This window comes from Cardiocondyla obscurior, linkage group LG15, assembly GCF_019399895.1.
Source record: "Cardiocondyla obscurior isolate alpha-2009 linkage group LG15, Cobs3.1, whole genome shotgun sequence".
In the NCBI taxonomy this organism is placed as follows: Eukaryota; Metazoa; Arthropoda; class Insecta; order Hymenoptera; family Formicidae; genus Cardiocondyla; species Cardiocondyla obscurior.
The window spans coordinates 5206513-5228774 of NC_091878.1; the positions used below are offsets into that span (position 1 = coordinate 5206513).

The following is a 22262-nucleotide window of genomic DNA, read 5'->3' on the forward strand; positions in this document are numbered from 1 at the left end:
TGCAATTAAAGACATTAAAACACATTTTCCAAAATTAAAGAAAATTTAAAGTGGAGACATTATATTATATATTTACCATAATTTTTATTACATAATGTATATTAATATCTGTAAGATAAGTATACACAATGTGATGGAAATATTTGGCAATTAGCGAATTAAGTGGATAAATAAAAAAAATTAAAATCACAATTCTTCACATTATTAATATAATATACATTGTTATTCTAATGTTTAAATCCTAGAATCACTAATTCTTGCTGCATTCTGAACGAACAAGAAACCTCTATATCATTTTCTATGCACACTTTATGTATATTTTTTGGTTCGCAAGTGATGTTTGCAAGTGATGACTGTAAAAATAAGATTCAAAAAGTTTCTTTCAATATAAACGTATAAGAAATTTCTTTTTAATAAAAGAAATAAAAACGTTTGGGACTTTCCATTTGTTTGATGTATTAACTCTAAAGATGGTAGTAACGAGTAAAGTTTTTTTTTGTTTGTTAATCCCAAAAAAATTCACTGAAGATTTATAATTTATTTTATTATTCTCAGTTTAGAAACTAAGAAGAAAGGAAACAATTATAAGTATCTTCATAGTATGTGAATAAACTTTTTTCATTGCTACTATCAACGAGAAGTAAAATATAAGACTTTATCTAGGATTGTTAAGCGTACTTCGTGCCACCCACTTTTTTAGCACGTTGATCTTATTCCTTACCTCGTCCATAATTGAATTATTATATTCATCGACGATGTTGTCGTGTGCGTCGATAGCAGTCGAACTGTTTTTCGATGCGACGTGAATGTCGATCTTTCTCTTGGTTGCATTCAGAGTGCAGCAATTTATTACCTAGTTAGCAGTACCAACGCCAATCGCGAGTCCCGCCACAAATGAAACCAAAAAAAAATGAAATTCTGTTGGTTGGAAGCTGTCTTCGCCGCCGGTCAATGCGTGATACCAACGTAGCGTACGAGCCTGTCCTTTTTTCAGCAAATGCTCGGCTTTATCCACCTTTTTGTCGACGAATCTTTCAACCTGAAATACGATAATACTTATCAGTAACTCGGCATTACGGTGGAGTTGGTAAAATTCTTGCACACTACGGATTAATTTTATTATGTATTTTTATTTAAGCAACTATATACAAAAATAATATTAATTAAAAATTTAATATTTATATTATATTATTGTATTTAATAGGAATATTGTTAAACAAAATATAAATGATAACAACATACTAAATGTCGATTCACATTATGCACAAAACTTCAAAGTTATTGTTCTTTATTTCACCAAGACAGACCGATAATGAAACCACCAAGAAAACTTGTGGCAATGAATGAGTTCTTCTTCCACAGTTTCCCTACCTGCAAACAATAAAATTATTTAATAAAATTAAGTGAGAATATAAATAAGTTTTGCAGAATGTAGTTATTGTATAAACTTTGATAGGTATGCATTGATTTTAAAGAAATTAAAAAAATTTTAATTTAATTATTTTACTTGAGCGAAAAGAGTCACAGAATCTTGTGCAGCAATGTGATATTTGTCTTACCTTATCCATGACACTTGGTCCTTCGCCGGTAATCTTTTCTTCCACCTTGTCAGTTATTTTCTCAGCTTTCGTCATGATCTTATCCCAATTGATTTTTATGTAACCCTGATGTGCAGCAATTTGTAGCATAATAATTCCACCGCCGACTGCACAGGCTGCCACCTTTCCAATCTTCATGGTGATAAATCCAGTTACCCTGTATTAAAAATTACGATATTAATATTAGAATTACGTTATTAATATCGAAATCTAATAATATTTAACCTGAACGATTTAATAGTAAACCATTGAATAAATTTTTATCGAAAAATTGAATCGAATAAAGATTGGATAATTAGACAATAGATATGTTGATTACAACGACAATAAAATAAATTTCATTGTAACAAATATACTTATCGGCTAATTATCGCACCCTTACTCGATTATGACTCAATTTAAATCCCACAAAAACTTAGTCATTGTAATAACTTCGCAAAATGATTACCATCCTGTTGTACTGCCAATGATGATTTGTTTGGTTGCAGAAGATTTGCTTACATCACCCATCATTTTCTCTAAAAACGATTTGGGTTCCTGTGAGGCATCTATACTGTAAGCTTCTTTGTTTGCATCGTCTTTACTCTTTTTAGGTATAGGAGGCATCTTGGTGCTGGCAAAAGTAAAATTACAAAATTAGAAGACTTGTATATTAGTTTAGATTGAATTCATGTTGACTTTACAACGTCTTTGCTAAGAAATTATTTTACTGATGACAGTTATCCTGTCAGCAATTAACTGCGTGATAAATTGAAAACTTCTTTGTCGTTATTTAACGTGAAGAAAACTCATCATAAATATATCGATGACGGAATTTCGTAGAAAGATTCGTAGTGATTGCCGTTTCAGAAAGCCAAAGGAAACGAAAAGCGAATAATCCCGCTGTAAAATCGCCGGAAATTTTCAATCGATTAAACTAAATTCGAAGGACTGCGTCACCGATGCGAGACAAAAGATATCTACCGTTTAAAGAGCCCAATTTCGAGTCCAAAGCAAAAGGCACTTCTCACTCGTGTCGCGAACTATCAACTCCGCTGGAAGATATGTCACACTGTAGATACAGATAATGTGGTGAGAGGCATTCCGAGGAAAAACTTGCGAGGACTCACCTGAGTGATGAGAAATTTTCACGCGCAACGATCGCTGCCGAACAACCCGTTGTAGGGTTGTGCGAATTGACGCCGTAGAATTATTCGGAGCCAGCCAAGACGGCTTCCAAGATCTGCTCGCATCAGCTGCACCTTCTGCACTTTGCTCCTCTCCGTTTTCTTTCAATCTTTCAGTCTCGTTCAAATCTAAAACCGTATATAGTACGTCTGGATCTATTTCCGTCCTGTCCCTTTTTTTTCCGCTTCATTTCCATATTCGACTTTATTTTTAGTACCTTTATGTGTTCTTAAAGTTCTCGTAATTTTCCGGGTTAGTGATAATATTCATTTGTCAATTCCAGTGAGAAGAATTACCTTTAAATAAAATCCAGATCAGCCGGGTAACAATTACTCTTTTCACGCAATAAACATCACAGCTTCTTCGCGTTCGGAGCAGAGAGCCTAACTCGGAATCGCGACTTCCACGCGTACAGATACAGCGGCTCGTCCGTGTGAAGCCAGAGCTTCGGCAGCCGAAGCGCTGGCTTCACACGGACGAGCCTCTATATCTGAACGTGTGGAAGCCGCGATTCCGAGTTGGGCTCTTTGGTTCGGAGTAGGCGAACACGGCGTTCGACTAGTTTGTCTCCGAGGTGCAAGATAGCGGTGGCATTATCATTCTGTGGAGTTAGCCATACCGGCAAGTCAGGCATCTCATTTTTTACTGAATAAATCTTAACAAATCTCTCATTTAACATTAATTATTAAATGTTATGATATAAATGAGTTAAAATATAAGTAAAAGCATAGTTTTAAATTGAATTTAATTACTTACTAAAAATGCGTTTAAAAGTATTTAGAAAAATTTGTAAGTTTGTTGAATAAAAAAACGTGTAACTCAATTTTAGAAATATTATTTATTTCTAAATAATGGTTAACCTTTTTTTTTGTATCCACAGCATACCATCAATCAACTACCTATTAATTCAACGTTATTACAGTATCGTTAAAGTTATAAGTATATGTATACAATAATCTATTAAAATAATAAAATTATAATAAAAAAATACATGTGTGAATATATATGACAATAATCATAGTGACAAACATAATCTTAATTATTCGTATACAACGAGTAATCACGATGTAGTAGCAACAAATAAAATTTTGATTAAATAGAAATTATTGTAATAGTAATAATAAAAAATAAAAACGACAGCAGTTAGCAATGATAAAAAAATTGGCATTGTAACGTTTAAAAATATGATACCAATTTTAAAAATTCAAGTGTAAAGTCTAATACCTGAATATCATTTATTTAATTAAAATATAAAACGCATAGTCATAAGGAATGTTAAAACTAAGTTACATTGATATATAAAAAAAAAGCTGTCGCAGAAATATTCAGCTTTTGCTTTTGGGGTATTACATGCCTTTAAAAGAAATAATAAAATTAATGAAAAGAGTTTCCACGATTTTTTAATTAGTACTTTCTCAAATTTTAAAACAATGTTATGTAAACCCGTTTATCGCTCTCACACTTCTCTCTTCTATTTTATTCATTGAGTGTCCTACTTAATCAATTAATAATATATGTATATGCACAAATTTGCATGTCAATGCACATAAATGCACTCGTTTATATACAATTTTTAAGAAAGAAAACAGGCCGAGTCGCTAAAAAGTTATAACATTATTTTTCTATCGGGTTTTAATCAATTTTTCAATTATTCTTACAAACCCAGATTATTATCTTTCTATAAAGACCAGTAAAAACTTGAAATATTGTAAATTTTAAAGTAAAAATTATTATTACCAATAAATAACACCTTATCTACTATTTCACTTTTCTTGGTAATTATGCACACTTTATTATGCCTGTTTTTTTTTATAATGTTAAAATTTTATTAATAAAAATGATATAGCGACTCGACCGAAAGATATGACTCTCATTTTTACAACAGAGCATCATTCCAAACCTAACTCGTCTCTCAGTATGCACAAATTAATTGCTTAATTTATAAAAATTTATTAACATACTTGTTAAACACTTGCTCTCAAATTTCAAAGAACAATATTAAAAAAAAAGTCGATTAAACGTTGAAGTGACGTGATTTGAGCTGCTTAAAGAAATTATTATAAAAAGATTACTATAAAAATATCAATTATTAATATATAGATTTAACATATTGATTTGAGTTTCTCGAATCACGTCATTTTCACATTAATCGAGCGAATGTCTTCTTGAATACCTAATAATATAAATTGCGCCGCATTTACTCTTTCTGGCAACCTTTAGCTACTTAGCAAATTATTAAAGAGCACCGGGAATTACATGACTATTTACATACAGAAATTAAAAGCAGGATTCTCCGTTTTCTACTTTAATTCCTTTTTTCCTTCTCTACTTCTGCATAAGATCCACAGTTAATTGTAACGAAGATTTAAAATGAATTAGTGTACCTCAATTAAATAGATACAAATACATCATTAATTATTTGAATTGTATCATAAAAGCAAAGGAGAAAAAAAAACACTTGTGGCACTTTTTACGTCTAAAACAAAATGAACATTGAACAAATCCAGCTTCTAATTTCTCTAATCAAAGCGGACTGATTCTCTAACGTGTCCGCATAAATCATATCGCGATGGATCACACTAGACTTCGATCCAACAGCATGTTTTCGAGTAGATCTGGTCCCACTTCGAGTAAACCTGCGGATCCATCGTAGTCGAAACCATCAAAGGAAACCATCGCGGATGTCGTAGGCGAAACAATATTGCTGTCTCCACCTCCGCTGCTGCCGCCGGTGAAAGACCCGATCAAATGTTTCCTGGTGTCTGGACTAAGGTGATCAGGCAAGGATGCAACGTCCGTTTTATCGCAATGCGGTACCATCTGATTATCTACGTTGACAGATAACGGGGTCGTCAAGTTCCTCGATAATAAAGTTGGCACATTCCGAGAATTCATCAGAGGATCCTAAAAAAGATATAATAAAATTACTATTACTGCCAGAGCAAACTTTGGCAATTAAGAGCCAAAATGTTGCGCTTTAACTTTTACCTAAAGAGATATCTAACTTAAAACTAACTCGTAAAATTAAGATTTTTTTTGTTTTATTATATACATATAATAAATGTCCGTATTTAACTTTTTATATTTTTTATATGTATATACAAAACTCTGTTAATGAAATTTCAAGTACTTAACAAATAAATTTGTTTCTTTTTATTTAACGTAAAGAAAATGAAGTTGCTGCGTTTCGTGGGAAAAGAAAAGGAGCAAAGAAGGAGATCATACTGATAAGTGGCGTGTTAAGTGATAAACCTCTTTTAAACGCTCTTGGAGGCTTTTTCTTGGTGCTTGCGTGACTTTCGAAGCATCTAATAAATGCAAATAAGCCATTGTCGAGCAAAACGACTGTGACTATCGTTTCGCGTGATCTTGACAAAGTAAGCTTCGTATAGATCATGAAAGACGATAGGCACCTTGTAATCATAATCTTTATTATCAAGTAGAAAATTTGATAAACAAGTATGTGTAATCAATTAATAATAAACAAATAACATTAATACATTTTTTATAATTATCCATAAAAAATATAAAAAAATTTAAAACTACGTAATTAATATATAAAGATAAGTACAAGAGAAAAAAAATTAATAAAATTATTATTCAACACTATTAAACAAAAGTGTCCAAATAGAATAAATATATATATATTTTTTTTTTATTAAAAAAATTACTTTTTACTTTGAAAAGATTTGGAGTTTTAAATCTTTAGTTGCTAATTCAATAAAATAAAGTTATTTAATTTTGTTATATATTTGGTTCGCGATGATAAATTTTGGTAAAATTGATGTAAAATTAAAAATTATAAACAAATCGTGGACGTTGGAGGACAACGGTGGAAGGAAACGAAACGCAGCTGAAAAAGTCATTCGATGTTCCATGTATTTTCATAACTTTCAATCAACATATCCATATACTTCGCAATTTGTGTACATAACGTGGCTCTAAAATACAATTCGTTTAATCCTAAGATGCACTCCACAAAGCAACACTGCTTGTATAATTTAAATATAATCTAATCACGCATACAACTCTAAAAATTTTATAGTGAAACTCTCTTTAAGTTTCTCTTTTTCTTTCTTTTTCTCATTACATATGTTATATTCACTTTTAATATACGTAAAAGCATTAGTTTTATCTAAACTATATACTTGTATATATATAATATATACAATACACTTTTGTATCTAAGATAAACATTCAACGCAGTGCATTTTAGAATTAAACGACTAAACAAAACTACCTCGCTTGTTTAAACTTCCTTTTCTTCGACCTGCAACTCGCAACTATATTATTTTGCGTCTTTTTCTTTTAGGGCGCGCAACACTTTATTCTCTTTCTTACTTCATCTCAAAGCCTCAGGCGATCAGGGTGCTTACGGACACAAGCTCAAGAAACAAGCGGACGTATAAAAAGTAGGAAGAATTTCCATCGATTCGAGATCGCGATCAGACACGAAAACTAGTATTCACCGTCTTTTGACTTTGAACACCTACTTCTTTTAAGAAGCATTCTCACGCGTTTCCGATACCCTTCGCCGTCGGCTTTGGCTTCACCAAGCAAACATATCCCGCACTCACGTCGCAGCCGGAAACCAGGAGATTCATTAGTACACTGTTGCCATCAGTACCGCAAGAAGAACTTCTCCTTCGATTCGTCACATCGATCTTGTCTAGGCCGTTATTGATACTGCCGCGATTTTCGCCTCCACCTCCTCCCCCACCGCGATCACTTTCCGTTTCGACAAAGTCGATGATGTCGTCGAGAACGCGGGCACGCTGCTTCGAAATGTCCTCGTAGCAACGTTCACCATCACCGCAAATATTATCGCCGTCGGGCAAAGTTGTCTGCGACGCAATGCTCGGTATCTGCGTCGAGACAAGACGCCGCAGAAGCTGGCTGCCGCAAGTATTATTGAGACTTGTAGATGATCTTTTGTGAAGCATTGTAGATAGCCGTTGTTGCTTCGTTAATAGAGTATCTTCGAGCTCTATACGCTTGAAAGGCAAATCTTCACACTTAAGACGCTTGTACTCGGTCTCCGAATCCGTATTAAATCCGGAGTGAATACGTTTATTAGGACGTTCCTGATTAGAGGAAAATCGATCGGACTCGAAAACTACATCTGAAAGTACAAAATAAAGCGTATTAATTATATTTGTTGATATATTCTGTAATTGTAAACGTCAACCTGTATCCAATCAAATATAAAATTAAAAAAGTAAAAAAAAAATTACATTAATATTAATATAAAAAGTAAATAAAATAATAAACGAAGAAACGGGCGTACTCTTACTTTTCCTGAATGTTTGCCCCAGTATCTGTGTTGGATTTAATAAACCTCCACCGTGATCGTTATATCGTCGCGATACTGCTTGATCGGTTCGTAACAATTGAGCCAGACTGGAATCAGAATTACGTTGCTCTCGATCGTCAAATAACCTGCCGGGAAAAAAGTAGAAAATAAAATATATCTGTATAATTTGTTAAATCTCTTGATTACGCAATAATTTATTTTATTATATTTTGCGTTTATAATTAGTATTACAAATTTTTTATTTTAATAATCAGATCTAATGTGGCACTCACCACTTTGATGATCCTTTATCGATAGACTGCGATGAGCCCCACATAACCATGTCATCGTTAATAAGCAGATTTAGAGCCTCGTCTTGGTCCGACATCGGAATATAGGGTGCTCTAAGTGCCAATTCTTCATCCCCTATATTATCGCTGATACCTAACATAAGCATTTCATCTTCGGAGAGTCCATCGCCACCGCTTCCTCCTGTTGGACTACCCAATGAATCCACACTACGTTCCGGACTCTGAAATAATCATCGTACGTTGTAATGCACGTTATATTTTTTATAAAAAATTGAAGATAGACTTTTAATAAATTTCTTTGCCACTCACTTGCCGATATTTGGAGAGGGACGACGACACGGTACTCGGGTCGATGCAGGGACTTCCAGGTGAATCGCCGTACATGAAAGGATCGCTGTCAGCCAGACGATCAACCGAATCTTTCGTTCTCGTAGCAGAGTCCACCAGATCTGTCTCCTTGAGAGAGCTCGAAAGATCCGTGGAACGTAATTCTGGCGTTAAAGTATCGCCTGGACTCAGCAAGGGACAGCTATAGTGATCGTTGCCGAAAATAAACTCGTCGAGCATATCCGACAGAAAGGGAGTATCTTCCAAAGGTACGCACACGTCGCCAGCCGTGGGTGCGAGATGTGTCAAGTCATCTGGCTCGTCCTTCAACACTGCGAAATGCGAAAAGTTTAAATAAACCCATATCCTTTTTTTTTTTATTCAATTAAACGTCGGCCAAGCAGAAAAATACCCTCGAAAATCATTAAAAAATCACGATAAATCACAAGAAAATTTGAAGACATTTAAATCAATACGCTTGATTTTCTATTTTTCACTTTAAACAACTAAACTAAATCCGACATGATTGAGTCGAAAACAAAACGAAGTAGAAAAATGAGAAATCGCGTGATAATTAATCATCACGTAAATTTCTCATAATATGTCTTCCTTCGAGCACAATTTTCACAGAACTCGCACTCCGTTAGAGAACGATAAATAATTCTTGATTCACGCGTCATATCTTATCATTTTCCCTCGGGCCTTTTTTTCTCGCGAGAATATCCCATTGACAATAAAAAGGGTCTGTATTCCTTTTCTGGCCTTCGTTTAGAAAGATTTGAGTTGATTTCGGAGGGGAATACACACTGGTGAGACCCGGCTGATCCTCGCTGAAAGTCAAGAAGCCCTTGTTCATGTCCTCGGTGCGAGGCGCGAAAATGCTCGCTGTGGCCGTTTGTGGTCGGCAGGATAACTGCGGCTGTTGTTCTTGTTGTGGTTGCTGCTGTTGCTGTTGCACAACGGTTGCGAGCGGCGCAAAGAGTTGCCTCGTCACCGACTGTGGACGATCGCGGTGTCCAGCACTGAACGAAGAATCGCGTACCACCGTCGGTTTATCCTGTAACAAAGATAGATCGCACGATCAATCTAGAGGGGAAGAGGCCAAAGATGTGTTATTACAGCTTCGAGATAAGAGCGACAGACGTCCAGCTTTCCACATCGACGCTTCCTATGGAAACCACTTGGATTAAAGTGCTCAAACTAAAACGAGTGACTAATAGGCACTTGAAAATTATTTAATCTCTTCAGATTCTTATATCGAGCACCATTTTTTTATTACAATTATTTTCACGCTGTTAAAATAATTTTTTATTTCTGCAAAGCACCATACTGGTATATTTTCACTGCACTGATTGCTTAGCCCAAAACATATTTTTTCTTCGAGAAAAAGAGAAGCCTCTCTATATTTTTATTTTATCGTTCTAAAATGATAACGAGTATGCACAAGCATGGGATTACGTACTGATAAACGATACTGACCCAACAAACATTTCCAATAGAGAATAACAGATAAAGAATTTGAAAATTATTCCGATATTATTTTAAGTCTCAAAATAAAAGTTGCGACTATTACATAACAATACGATAAGAATTTACGCGCGCACATATCAATCTCTGTTTTCTCTTGTTAACTATTTCGATCAAGTTTGAAATAAATCCATTCTATTTTCGACGATAGTTTTCAATATCGAATTTTTTGGTAAAAATTTTAAAAGATCTATTTCAAAGGTGGAAGAAGTAAAAGCTGGTCGCTTGTACATATGTATATGTATAAAAAAAATGCCGTACCTGAAAGACAACGGGCGTTTTCTTAGCAAGGGACTGCCGGCAATTCGGCTGGTCGTTCTCCTTCAGTGATTCTTTAATGGACTCCTCCAGGGATTCCTTAAGAGCCTGCACGAATGCCTTTTCCTCCTGGGCGAAGAGCTTTTTCTTCGGCAAAGCGGGGTCCTTCGGTGGATCGTCCTTGCAGCCGCTCTTTTGGTCAGCCGGTCGGAAGATCGATGCGGTCACGGCGAACGGCCGATCGTCGTCTCTGGATTCGTCGTCGACGACCGCCTTCTCCGCAAGAGTCTCTTTCTCGTTGTTCAACGATACCTGGCTCGAGTCCGTCGTCGACGCACCACCACCGGCCGGTACCGGGACCGGCAATGGTCTCTCTATCTTCACCAAATCGGCGCCGCTGTCACGCGCGGCCAACTGACGTACGCTGTACACCTCATCCTCGTGCTCGATCCCACTGTAAGGAAAATCACGAGCCGCCGGCGTGGATAATATGCCCTCATCCTGGGTCACGTTGATCCGATCCTTGGCTAGGAAGATCGTAAAAGATCAACGCCAAGGAGAAACAACGTCCCAGAAAGTTCATCTCGACGATTCAATTTTTATTTGATTTAATTTAAATTTAATTCTCTCAACGGGTTGCGCAGTCTTTCAGAAACGAGACTCTGCTTTCTCTTCGCAGAAACTAAAACGCCCACCGACGATCGCATTGAGACTAATGAATGTTCATCTCGTTGTTTCCGCTGCTGCGGTTTCACACATGGAAACGCGCGCGATTTGCTAGAATTCCTTTTCAACGATCAACGTGGTCGGCATTCTTATCAAACGACTGACAGTCGTACGATACCGCGTTACGACACACAGCACGCGATACGCGCACACTTGGGTGTTTATCAATCGCGAAATCACGCGTGCACGATATTCTAAAGCTTGGCTTCTATCTATCACGAAATGTTCCGTACGCAAGCACGTGCATGTTCACGAAACCATTCGGTGCCGTCCGACAACATCTGAAATGCATAGGCAGCTGTCAATTGAGCAAGCACGACGACCGGAAGTTTAAAATCGGCACGGGACGAAATGTTTAAAGCCGTGGCGAAAAATCTCTCGGGGACGATGAGCGAAAAAGCTGATAGCTCATAGTGTTTAAACACACGTCAATCTCAATTATTTTTTTAATGATACATGAATAGAACGTCGGAAAACGCGGTCATCTCGATAGATTTTTAATAAAGTCAATAATTTATCAGTTTTCTTTATTTTTTATCATATTAAATCTTTCATGCCCGACTCTGTCTTTTTAATAAAAAAAATTTACATGCAGAATTTTTATCAAATCTTTAAACGATTTTGTACCTTGCACTTTAATTCTCAGCTGCAGATGCACGCATATGCCATGTAACACGCTCCAAGCGATGCACACACATTACTATCTCCACCGACTCTCGCTGTCTCAGAATCATCCAGCATTCACTCGGATTCTCATGCTCTTCGCTATGCTATTTTTTTCTATTTTTCCCTTTCACTCTCACATTCTCTCTTTCTTTCCACTCCGTTGTCGCCAAGTGTGGCCGTGCATCTCTTCGGCTCGAGACGGAAAGCAAAGAATTCTGTAATCACAAGATTATATAACCGGCAACTCGTGGCCGCTAATCAATGCCTCTTTCCACGCATCGTGCTTCCCCGACCGATTTTTCGCTGTTTTAAAACGATCGTGGGTCTGTAATGTAAGGTACTTTGTAAGCTTATCTGGAGAAAAAAAAAAAGAACTGGAACGACAGACTGCTCCGAAATGTCGGTCTTAGTTCCGCTTCGGAATTCTCACGCGAATTTCAAAGGTTTGCTCGATGACTGACAGGACACACCTAGCGAGGTAGATTAACCGACGTTGATTCTAAAATCATAAGGCGATATAGACTATAAGTCATCTGTCTTGCGTCACGACAGCGTTTGCGTGTGTATGACACACATTGATTCATCAACGTGCACGACCTCGCTACTGTAAAGTGTATCGGTTGATTAATTTTTAAATAGGAACGTACAAGAACTTCCACATACAAGATCAATTAAGTAAAAGGAGAATAAAGAGCGCCAGCAATAGAAAACTTTCTCAACAAGTAAAAAAAAAAAAAAAACGCGAAGAGCCAATTAAAAAACGTAAAACAAATCCACGAAAAATTGCATAGTCGGTGGGAAATTAAATGCGGTAATTTTTAATTTTTTTTCAAAGTTTTTGTTTCTCTTGAAAGAAGAGGAAGAGAGTCCAAATTTAATCGTTTAATGCCGTGCTTTCGGCATAATAGGTCTCGCAAGTAGGCGCGATTACGCCTACATTTTTCTCCGATCACACGAAGCACAGTCCAAGCTAACCCGACCTTAACCCTGGAGATAACCCGAACGTGTATATCGGTATAAGCAACGCACAGCTTGCTTCGCCATGCAGAATTAACCCTTTTGGCCCTCGCGAACCTCGATTATTTTCAGAACGCGATTTTTCACGGACAGTTTGCTGCGATTTTAGCTCATCGTATTACCGCGCGTTATTTTATACAGTCGGACGTAACAAAATCACGTATGCTTGATTTAATGCTTGCAACCCTGCCCGGCAAAATTGTAAAAAAAAAATATCCGTTTACCATTTTTCTCAATTAAAATTTTGTAAAAAAGACTGCAAAATTAAAGAGAAACTTTGCGCGACTTTGACCTTAGACTACGGAATCACCCTGGCATTCGTTTACATGATAATTACTTACAGCTCGCTGCTAATTTTATTAATACATCCTCGATTTAGACGATAAAATTCCTCGAAGTTGCGTCACGTTGAAATAATTAATTTTCTTTTAAATTTTTTAACTTTGAGGCGCGTATCCGATTTTTTATCGCGAGATAAGATCTTCGATCGCGGTTCCGTTAGTTCGCACGTGCGTGTATTTATCCGCGAATTCGCTGTATGCCTTTCGCGGCCGCCGCGCCGGCGAGATTCGTCGCGAACGGTTCGTCGTGTGCACGTATCTACGCGGACACTAAATGACTTTAACCGGTCGCAACGGCTCGGTAATTGTCGCAAATTGACCAGCGGATCCCAAATGCGTGCGCGAGGCGCAGCGATGGAACGCGCGTACGCGATACAAATCCTACACGCACGCATCAAATCGCGAAGATCTCGCACGCGTGTGCGTTGAAAATCCGCTTGAATTAAAGAATAGGCGGGGAAAGGAACGAAAGGCTCGTTATCTGCGGCTTGAAAATATCTCGGCACAAACATCAATCGTGAAGTAAGCCTGAGAACTTGAATGCGCGATAAGATAACTGCCCCACAAAGACAAATATAAATTAGGCCCATGGCTGAACCATTGAACCGTAACATCGGCGATTTTTACTTGTACCCAATGTCGATTAATTTTATCTTATACCATTTGCATTTTTATACACCCTCCTGCATGCATTTTTCATCCTCTTTTTTTTTTTTTTTTTTATAAAATAAAAATTACTCGCCGCTTTGCTTTTTCCCGTCGGCGACTGGCGAGGACTCGCACGCGCATTTATTGAAATAGCCTACATTTATCCATTCGCTCTCTCGATTGGACATAATTTCAAGGAGAGAAACGACGCTTTTACGTGTACGTTTCACGCGCGGATAATAGAACTTGGTAAAATTAATCTTTTCGCGAGCGAACCGGTCACGAGACTCTTCAATCGAGAACGTCTTCATAAACTGCTGCATCGAGACGCGAGTCAATGCACTTTGTGACAGCGCTTAACTTTTCCGCCGAAAGAGTTTAATGAAAAGCGACTCGATAATTTTATACATATTAAAACTTAATAGTTCTTTAAAATAATTCACGAGTTAAACGTCAGGTGCAATAATTTGATAAATAACATTTGAAGGGTGCTAATGAACTTTTTTTGCGATAAGCAACCGTGTTTCCGCTGCGGACAATTTAATTCCGAAATTGACTGACGAGCATTCGCGACAATCGAAGTTGACCAACGATGACGAAATATCTTTTAATGGACTTGGTCGTAAATGGTGGTATATCGTTAAACAAATATTACGAACTCTTTCAGTATCCGACCTCCGGTGACAATTTTTACGTGACCATCTGAAAGATTCCGAATTTTTACGGATTTACATCTTCTGCTGTGATAAAAGATTTGCCCGCTGTTCTCCATCTGTCTCGCGAGCAGTAAGTAACTTTATCGGTCCCAAAGCGAGCACTCCGAGGTCACAAATGTTCACAGTGCACGCACAACGCGCTAAGAAACGAGTACCAAGTTTTAAAATATAGATAGGGATGCTGTAATCGAATTCAACGAGAACGTAAATCGTCAAAATTGCCGGATTTCTGCGAGAGACAGAGTGGCAAATTGGTTTTTTTTTTTTTTTATCGCCGAAAAGTCCAGTCGAATCGCAGATTAAGCGAAACTTCGCGGGAAAATGCGAGCGACAGGATAGACAGAAGAGTCCCACGTGTTCACTTGCGCAAGCCGTCATTCTATTTTTAATCTTTTCCCGACACCCGGCGCATATTTAACCCGCACCTAACTCAACCCGATCTCCAACGATCGGGTGTGCGCGAAACTTGAGTGGTTTGTTGTGAGTTTGTCGAGACAATCGTGGAGTGCACCAACTAAGTTGGCCACGGCTCTCGAGAATCTCGAGGTCGATGGCGCGGCCGAATCACCTGAGTTGATCTCGCAACATCAATCAAAACGATCCGTCATTATAATTTCACCATCGTTCTTTTCCCGAATTTCCTTCACTTCCTCCGTTATCTTTAAATTCACGACGGTTTCGACGAGCAAGACGAGGAGAGAGCTTATGGTACCACGCGAATAAATCTCCCGGCTGCAATAAACGTTAGAATTAAGTGCGCGGAAACAAAACGTTAATTTACGTCGGTTCTCTTGATAATCATCTCAATTTATGGTCGTTGTTACAATTTATTGCATAATATTTCTACGTGTAAGCGTGAATCGAGTCATCCTCAGACGTTATTCAAAGCCGAATACGCGGGGGAGGTCTCGCGAAACATAAATAAGTCTTCATAAAGCTCGAAATGGACCACGTTTAGCGCTTAGACAACGAGGCGAGGCCAGGGTCTCGCCCATGTTTACAGGCGTTGTTTCGGTCCAGTTCCCGACGTGCATAATCCCCCGCGTGCCCAGATGCACTTTTAATTCTTGGACGTGTACCGTTGCCAGCGCGAGATTTAGCACGCGCGTCAGGCCGCGAAGCTTTCAAATACGGACGCGCGAATTCATCGCGGAGCGGAAAAACCCCGTGCCAATAACGAGCTTATTATTCTTAAGTAAATACACGTTGATCTCGTCGCGGCGTCGACGTCTCCCAGGGCGATCTCCGCGGTGGAGAGACGTAAAGCACCCACGGGACACTTTTTCGTTGCTTCATTCTTCGTACAGAAGAGGACCGCGCGATCTTTACGAAACGCGCGTCAGCTTCAACGAGCACAATGCCGATGCTTTTTCTTTCGCGGACACCTATCATCGCCCGCCGCCAGGTGTTACGTAACGATTAGAACACGATAACAAATTGTAACTTCGCCGGGTCCGATCTCGAGCGTTGTACGTTACGGGATTTATTTGTTATCAGCGGAACCTTCTTTTCGTCGACGACTTCTTTTTTTTTCCCGCGTACCTGCGGTTTCTTTCCCTCCCGCCGAGACAATTCTTATCGTCGCTCACTCAGCCTCAACACTCATTACAGACAGTTCTCTGCACAATTATGAATTACATTAACACTCGTGATTCTTCCTTTAAACCTTCCAATCTGCATAAATAACTCGCGGGACAACGCTAGAAATATTCTTTTCACTTCAAAGATAAAAAAACAATTTTTTTTCTGTAATAATCTTTAATGTAAAAAAAAAAAAAAAAGTTAACAACTTCGCACGTTGCGAGAAAAATAGTTAGGCGTCGCGGTTTTAAAATGCCGGATTTATTGTTATTGATCAGTATCACTAATGCCACATGCAACCTTGTCGTAAAACTTCACACGCGATCTTTATTGCACGCGAACGGTCGTGTTATTTTGTCGCGAAAATGTCGCCAATAATTCACTCGTTATTATTAGACGTCGAGTCTAATCCCAGCGGCGAAAAGGGGTAAATAACCGCGTGCGGAGTCGCGGGAACGATCAACTTGCGCGGACGTAGATCCGTGGTCCAGCGAGCGCGATACGCGGAAGATCAAAGCGGCGAGAGGAAGGAGGATGCGTGCGATCGGAGAATCACGCTGATTGCGCAATCGGAGAGTTGCCGCACGCGGAATTCGCGGATGCGCTGCCAGCGGATGCTCGCGTAGTGGAATCCGGCCAAAAGTCCCCGAGGTTCGGCTCCGTTATTAAATCGACGACGTAACGCGGGAGATGTATCGGTCCATCTCGGCCGATCGGCTCAAACGATCGGACCGTCCGTTCCTCACCTGCGAATATCTGGACCTTGATCCAAATGCCTCTCGTGATCGACCGACTCAAGTGTGTCGAATTAGACGGAAACTCGTGATATCAAACGAATTGAAACGTATACTGACCGAAGAAAAGATTCCACGACCGCGTGCCATCTCATTGCGCCGTCAATCTTCCACTCACGTACGATTCGTTAGATTCCTCGGGATCGCGAGTCAAGTATCTTCGATCTTTGATCTTTAAATATTAAACCACGCAGAACTTTGGATTTTCGAGAGTAAACTTTACGATTTCGGACTCGCGAGTGTTCATACGTTCTTCTCCCTTTTGATCTTTAAACATTAATATTTCTGAGCGAACAATTTCGAAACCTGGATCCCGAAAAGCTTTTGCTTCACTCACACCTTAGATCTTCCGGCATTCGAGAGTCTGCGAATCGATGGATCCTCAAACTCTCGTGGCGTGGAATATTTCTTTCCCCCTTTTTTTTTTTTTTTTTTTTTTTTTTCTTACGACTCTTTGGGTATTTAATCCTCTGGATTTCTTCCAAGTTTCAGGGCATTTCGGGACCCTCTGGAGCTCTCGACTGTCGATTTCGTGAGCGGAGAGCTCACGAGAGCGTGGACGCGCGAACGCTCGAACCAGAATCGCGAGTTACGTAGCGTTTAGGCCGCCGCGGCGGTCTAAAAAGCACTGGCCAAGTTACGTCGTGTGGTTGCAGTCGCGAGTCGTTGTGCCTCGTTCTCTCTTTCGCTCCCTCTTTCTTTCTCTTTCTCGTCATTCAGGTATTCGATATGCTAATCGCGACTTGACGAGCTTGACTCGCGAAGTCACATCGTCACGGCAGACCTTGCGAATTTTGCTCGTGCGTCTCGCTCGTTATCCACCTCGAATCCCAGTAGTCGCGCTACACGCGTTACGCTAGTCGATGCGATGTATTAAGAATAATTTACGGACGCACGCATTTGCGCGTGAGCATCGATCAAACAGCAAATGCCGTACACATTATATAAAATGCATTTTAGCGGAATAATAAAAATTAATTATGAACACGTTGCGTCCCAACAATGATTACACATGAATCTAAAATTAATAAAATAATAAAAAAAAGAGAGAAAGAGAGAGAGAGAATAACGTTTTGCTCTGTTACTTATAGAATTTGTATAACTCTAAAGATTTTACTTTCGAAATTTTTGTTCGCTAAATATAGACTGCGAAGTGACCGGGAAACGAATCGATGAATGAATTCCGGGATATTTCTCGGGAGTCCATAAATATTCAGATCAATGCTGCAATCCTAGTTTTACATATGTAAAACGGCCGGCCGTGTAACGCGAGGGATATACAATTTCCTACCGGCCGGCAAATTCAGAATATTAATGTCACACGAGTGTAATCGGAAATTTTCAACGAGCCGTAAATCTCGATAACCAGCAAACAAATATTTGTACATATGCTTTATGAAATTGCAAGGAAAGGTACGCCGCTTATCTCTAAATAGAGAGACTGAGAGATGACATCGTTTCGAGAAGTGGGGCTTTGGCGACCGGGCCGAAATCTTCGTCGTTTCTCTCCTCCGTCACATCCCGCGCACACTTTTATACTTATTTACACGTCCCGGCCATATATTTCGGCAATAACTTCTTCTCGGAGAGCCGATGGTAAAAGAATGTCGGCGAACAAAATTTAAAAATAATACGGCACCGTGGCACCCGACGATTTTAATTGAGGACAATGAACTAGTCGAAGCCAAATCGAATCACGCCGTGGCATTGGCTCTTGGTTACGATAGGGTTTGCGATTACCTCCTCAAAATCCGGAGTTTAAATACTCAAATTCTCAAATTACTTGACTGTCGAAACTCGTGAATTTTACAAAACTTATATTAAGAAAATTCTCTTTTTCTTCGGCTAAACGTTCGCGCCTCCTGACTATCTGCACGTTTCAAGTCTTGAAATTTATTAATTGTTTCGATTCTACTTCCGCTCTTCTGAACACGCCGGACACGCAAGAAAGAATCACAGTGGCAAACATTAATGACAGGTATCGATCGAGGTCGTATGATTCGAATCGATCTGACCACAGTTTTTCTCTCTCCCCTTCTCCTTCCCATTCCCGCCTGCTATTGCTGAAAGCGATCCCTTATGCAATCGATCTGGTTAAGCTCTCAAGGTCCCAAGTCCCTGTGCTTGATGTAGACTCTCGATGCAACAGTCAACGTCAGGAGATGAAAAAAAAAACCGATCATATTTCTCGATTAAACCCCAATAAATACACCGGGTCTAAAGTAATCTGACTGAAATAAGATCGGTGATAAAAAAAAATTGCGCGGCTATTACGTATAAAACTTAACATCCGTCAATTACCAGCGAAATTATTAACAATATTCGGCGCAACATCGCAACGCATAATTACTGCAAAGTTCTTTAAAAAATATTTTTAATAAGTTTATGAATATTAATTTCCATCATTACGCGAATTTATTTGGCTACCATTATATGCTTATTTATAAATAGCTCGAGTGATGAGAGTTAAAGACAATTTATGCGTGTCGTACATTCGAGCGGTCACCCTCCTGATCGCCAAGCTGTCTTCATCGTGTTAGAACTGCTCCAGCCAAGCCGGTTGCCGACTCGAGATGCGAAACGAAACACTAAACGAGCCGTCAATCGGCTACGCGAGGTCGTATCGCGTAACCGGGTCGAGATCAAAACGTTGTTGCGACTACGACGACGATGGCGACTGACGCTAAGGACGTGAGGTATTATTTTCAGACGCCGTAAACACGTGGTCTACGTCAAATCTCTACCTACAATGCACTTTGCGCGCGTTTTTAAAAGGGTTGACACTTTGGCAGCGATTATCTACACATGTACAAATCTCTCTGCTCGTCTGAATCACTAAGAACCAATCGTTTCAACTTTTTAATAACTTCGCCTGACCGATGACCAGATTGAGTGTATTTATTTAAAGAAAAAGATAAAGACGGTCATATGCTCACTTGTTAAGTAAAGTTGCCAAAAAGTTGGCACAGTCAATCCTAAGTTTCCAAATTGTTCGCAAATTCGTCAACGACAAAAGTGTTTGTTTACTTTCAAATCGTTTTTTTTTTTCGCTTAACAGCAAAATCGAAAATAATTTTTATGTTTATAATAATAGAAATCATATAAAATAAATTGTGATAAAAGTAATGATAAAATAATAAATTAAAATCCTTTCTAACGTTAGTGCCTTTCTTTATGTCACAGGTCGTCGCAAAGTGTCTCTTCGACTTTCAGCTAAGTATTATAGTTTATCTATGCACATACTTTTGCGATTGAATTTTTATCGTACCATCAATATTTATTAAAAAAAAAAGTGTCGTAAAAAAAACCTGACTTTGAAAGCTTTCTATCGATCTTCTTAATAGATACACAATTTTTGCATACAAAAATATAATTTTTTTTTTTTCGTAATTAAATTATAAAAATGCGATTCTTTCTACGTAACGTCAACGTTTCGTAACGAGCCCAATTGTTTGTATAACTCGCAGTGGTTTCACGCGTAGCGACTTTCCAAAGACGATCCTCGCAAGGATCTCTACAAGAAAACCGGTCGAACGCGCATAAGAAGCGGAAAGTAATATCTCGTTTCATATGTATGCATGCATGTCAACGTGAATATGTATATTACTTTGAGAAAAGAACTGCACATCTCATGTAATCTTAGTCTCGCAGTTTGTTTTCGCACGCGTAACTTTGCTGAAGTAAAACCGTCCGTTGCACTTAAAACTTTAATGTAAAATACAGTGAATAATAACGCGCTCGTATGACAACCACGTATTTTTTTTTTTTTTTAATTTTTTGCGTTAAATATTAATTAATTCAAGCGCGATTTAAATTCGAATGTAGAAAGATTCGGTTCGGTACAATCGCACAAAATGATTCGCGCATCTCTAAGTGTTGTTTAATTTACTCTCCGACAATTTTTAAATGACTTTCGTTCTTACTTGCGACAATTACTATCGGCAGCACAAGAAAATCTTCAGTTTCACCCACCAGATCGCGATTACGACTGAGCTTGCGCGACACTCCACTTTCGCCGGACGCTCTCGCTTTCGTTCGACTGTCGCGGGTCGACGACGTACGGGTGATCACGGCTAAACGCGCACGCGGGTATCGACGGGACCCCGAACCCGACTCGCGAGAGGAACGACAATAACGACGACGTCGCGACGCGCAAGCGTCGGCCTGTTCGTCTCGACCTCGACCAAGCGCGAACTTGAAGGGGAACGCACGACGTTCCCCGGGATCGAACGGACTACGAGAAGCGTACGAATGAGCGTTAATTACCGATCCATGCGACAGATCAATTAGCGATAATAGCGGCAGCTAGATATCACGAACCTCCCTTGCAATACACACAAATGAGAGACGATTATATGAAGAAGAAGATTTGCTAACATATCGACGTACTTAACTATTTAAAATGTTGGCTAACTATGATAAAATTGAGAGCGCCGAAAAGACGAGGAATAAGAAAAGGAGAAGCGTAGAAACGGCGGAGGCAAAGAGGGTGAAACATCCGAGAAAATAGCAGGAATCTAAGAGGGTGAATCGCGAATGACGCCGAAATCTGCCAGCTACCTTTTAGCCACCAATAGGAACGGTTGCCGCCCTGAAAAGGTGGAAGGCAAAAGGGGTTTTCCTTCGTTTTCCTCTCCGAGAAAGGGATCGGTTATCCCGGGAAATCCAACGCATGTTATGGCGACCGGAAGGGGGATAACGTACGCGCCGCGGGGGTGAGATTCGTTTCATCTGTTCATCGATAGCGAGAGTTGTACTTTCCGCAGAAGGGATGTAGCCGTGTACGGCATTCTCTCTTTAATGTCCCTTGTAATTTTGACAAAAAAAAAAAAAAAAGAAAACGTTCGCGAAATAGAATTGTTGCTGCTCTCCTCTCAAATCTACCCTCAAGTGGAACTCGCATTTACTCGGAGTACCTTCGACAGACATATACAAAGCGCTAAAACGCAAGGAGAGAGCCGGTATACTGTAGAAAGACAGAAACGTGAAAGCAGAAAATTATCCGGCTATCTCCTTGTGCTATAAAAACGCGAGATTAACCCTCGAATGATATGGCGTTTGAGAAAAACACGCAATAAAGCATAAATAGAAAATTAGAACTCCGCAGCAATAAAAGATCAAAGTGGAAAAGTTTTGTAGAGGCAACTTTTAGACTCGTCTAAAAAGACTGACTCTTTTAATCGAAAGATAAGATTACTGACAATTTAGGCTATTAAGATTCTTACAATCTACAAATTACACGAAGATAAAAACTTCTTCTTTTCCCATCAAAAAGATGTTTGTAAGAATAAT

General features: G+C 39.0%; 2 protein-coding genes across 9 annotated transcripts in view; both read right to left on the bottom strand.

Annotated features, from left to right (window-relative positions):
• Nucleotides 1-34: 34 nt before the first annotated feature.
• On the bottom strand, nt 35-3205 carry LOC139108520 (FUN14 domain-containing protein 2). 5 transcript variants are annotated; one of them, XR_011546677.1, is made up of 7 exons: nt 2983-3179; nt 2708-2893; nt 2562-2649; nt 2047-2211; nt 1560-1755; nt 722-1039; nt 35-353 (listed from the first exon to the last, which is right to left on the bottom strand). XR_011546677.1 is itself a non-coding variant. In XM_070666906.1 (6 exons), the coding sequence occupies exons 4-6, from the start codon at nt 2202-2204 to the stop codon at nt 854-856; spliced, it is 540 nt and encodes a 179-aa protein (XP_070523007.1). In that variant the 5' UTR covers nt 2205-2211; nt 2562-2649; nt 2708-2893; nt 3062-3205; the 3' UTR covers nt 35-853. The 5 variants fall into 5 exon arrangements, 4 of the variants coding, with proteins under 4 accessions (XP_070523007.1, XP_070523009.1, XP_070523006.1 ...); XM_070666906.1 differs by having other exon boundaries at nt 35-1039; nt 3062-3205; XM_070666908.1 differs by having other exon boundaries at nt 35-1039; nt 2562-2632.
• A 379-nt stretch (nt 3206-3584) lies between these two features.
• Nucleotides 3585-22262, bottom strand: part of Sima (HIF-1 transcription factor component sima) — a 32315-nt gene continuing 13637 nt past the window's right edge. For 3 of the 4 annotated variants that reach the window (XM_070666477.1, XM_070666475.1, XM_070666474.1), the window contains exons 8-14: nt 10485-10935; nt 9504-9753; nt 8679-9028; nt 8352-8590; nt 8053-8204; nt 7343-7887; nt 3585-5669 (exon numbers count right to left, since the gene is read on the bottom strand). In XM_070666477.1, coding sequence (XP_070522578.1) covers nt 5340-5669; nt 7343-7887; nt 8053-8204; nt 8352-8590; nt 8679-9028; nt 9504-9753; nt 10485-10935 — 2317 coding nt within the window. In that variant the 3' untranslated portion in view covers nt 3585-5339. The remainder of the gene's footprint in view (nt 5670-7342; nt 7888-8052; nt 8205-8351; nt 8591-8678; nt 9029-9503; nt 9754-10484; nt 10936-22262) is intronic. The other variant, XM_070666476.1, reaches the window with a different exon arrangement.

Coding starts and splice junctions, on each gene's coding strand:
- LOC139108520 (XM_070666906.1), bottom strand. CDS start 2,204: ATGCCTCCTATACCTAAAAAGAGTAAAGACGATGCAAACAAAGAAGCT. Junction 1,756..2,046: donor ATTGGCAGTACAACAGGATG/GTAATCATTTTG, acceptor TTTTTAATACAG/GGTAACTGGATTTATCACCA. Junction 1,040..1,559: donor GACCAAGTGTCATGGATAAG/GTAAGACAAATA, acceptor ATCGTATTTCAG/GTTGAAAGATTCGTCGACAA.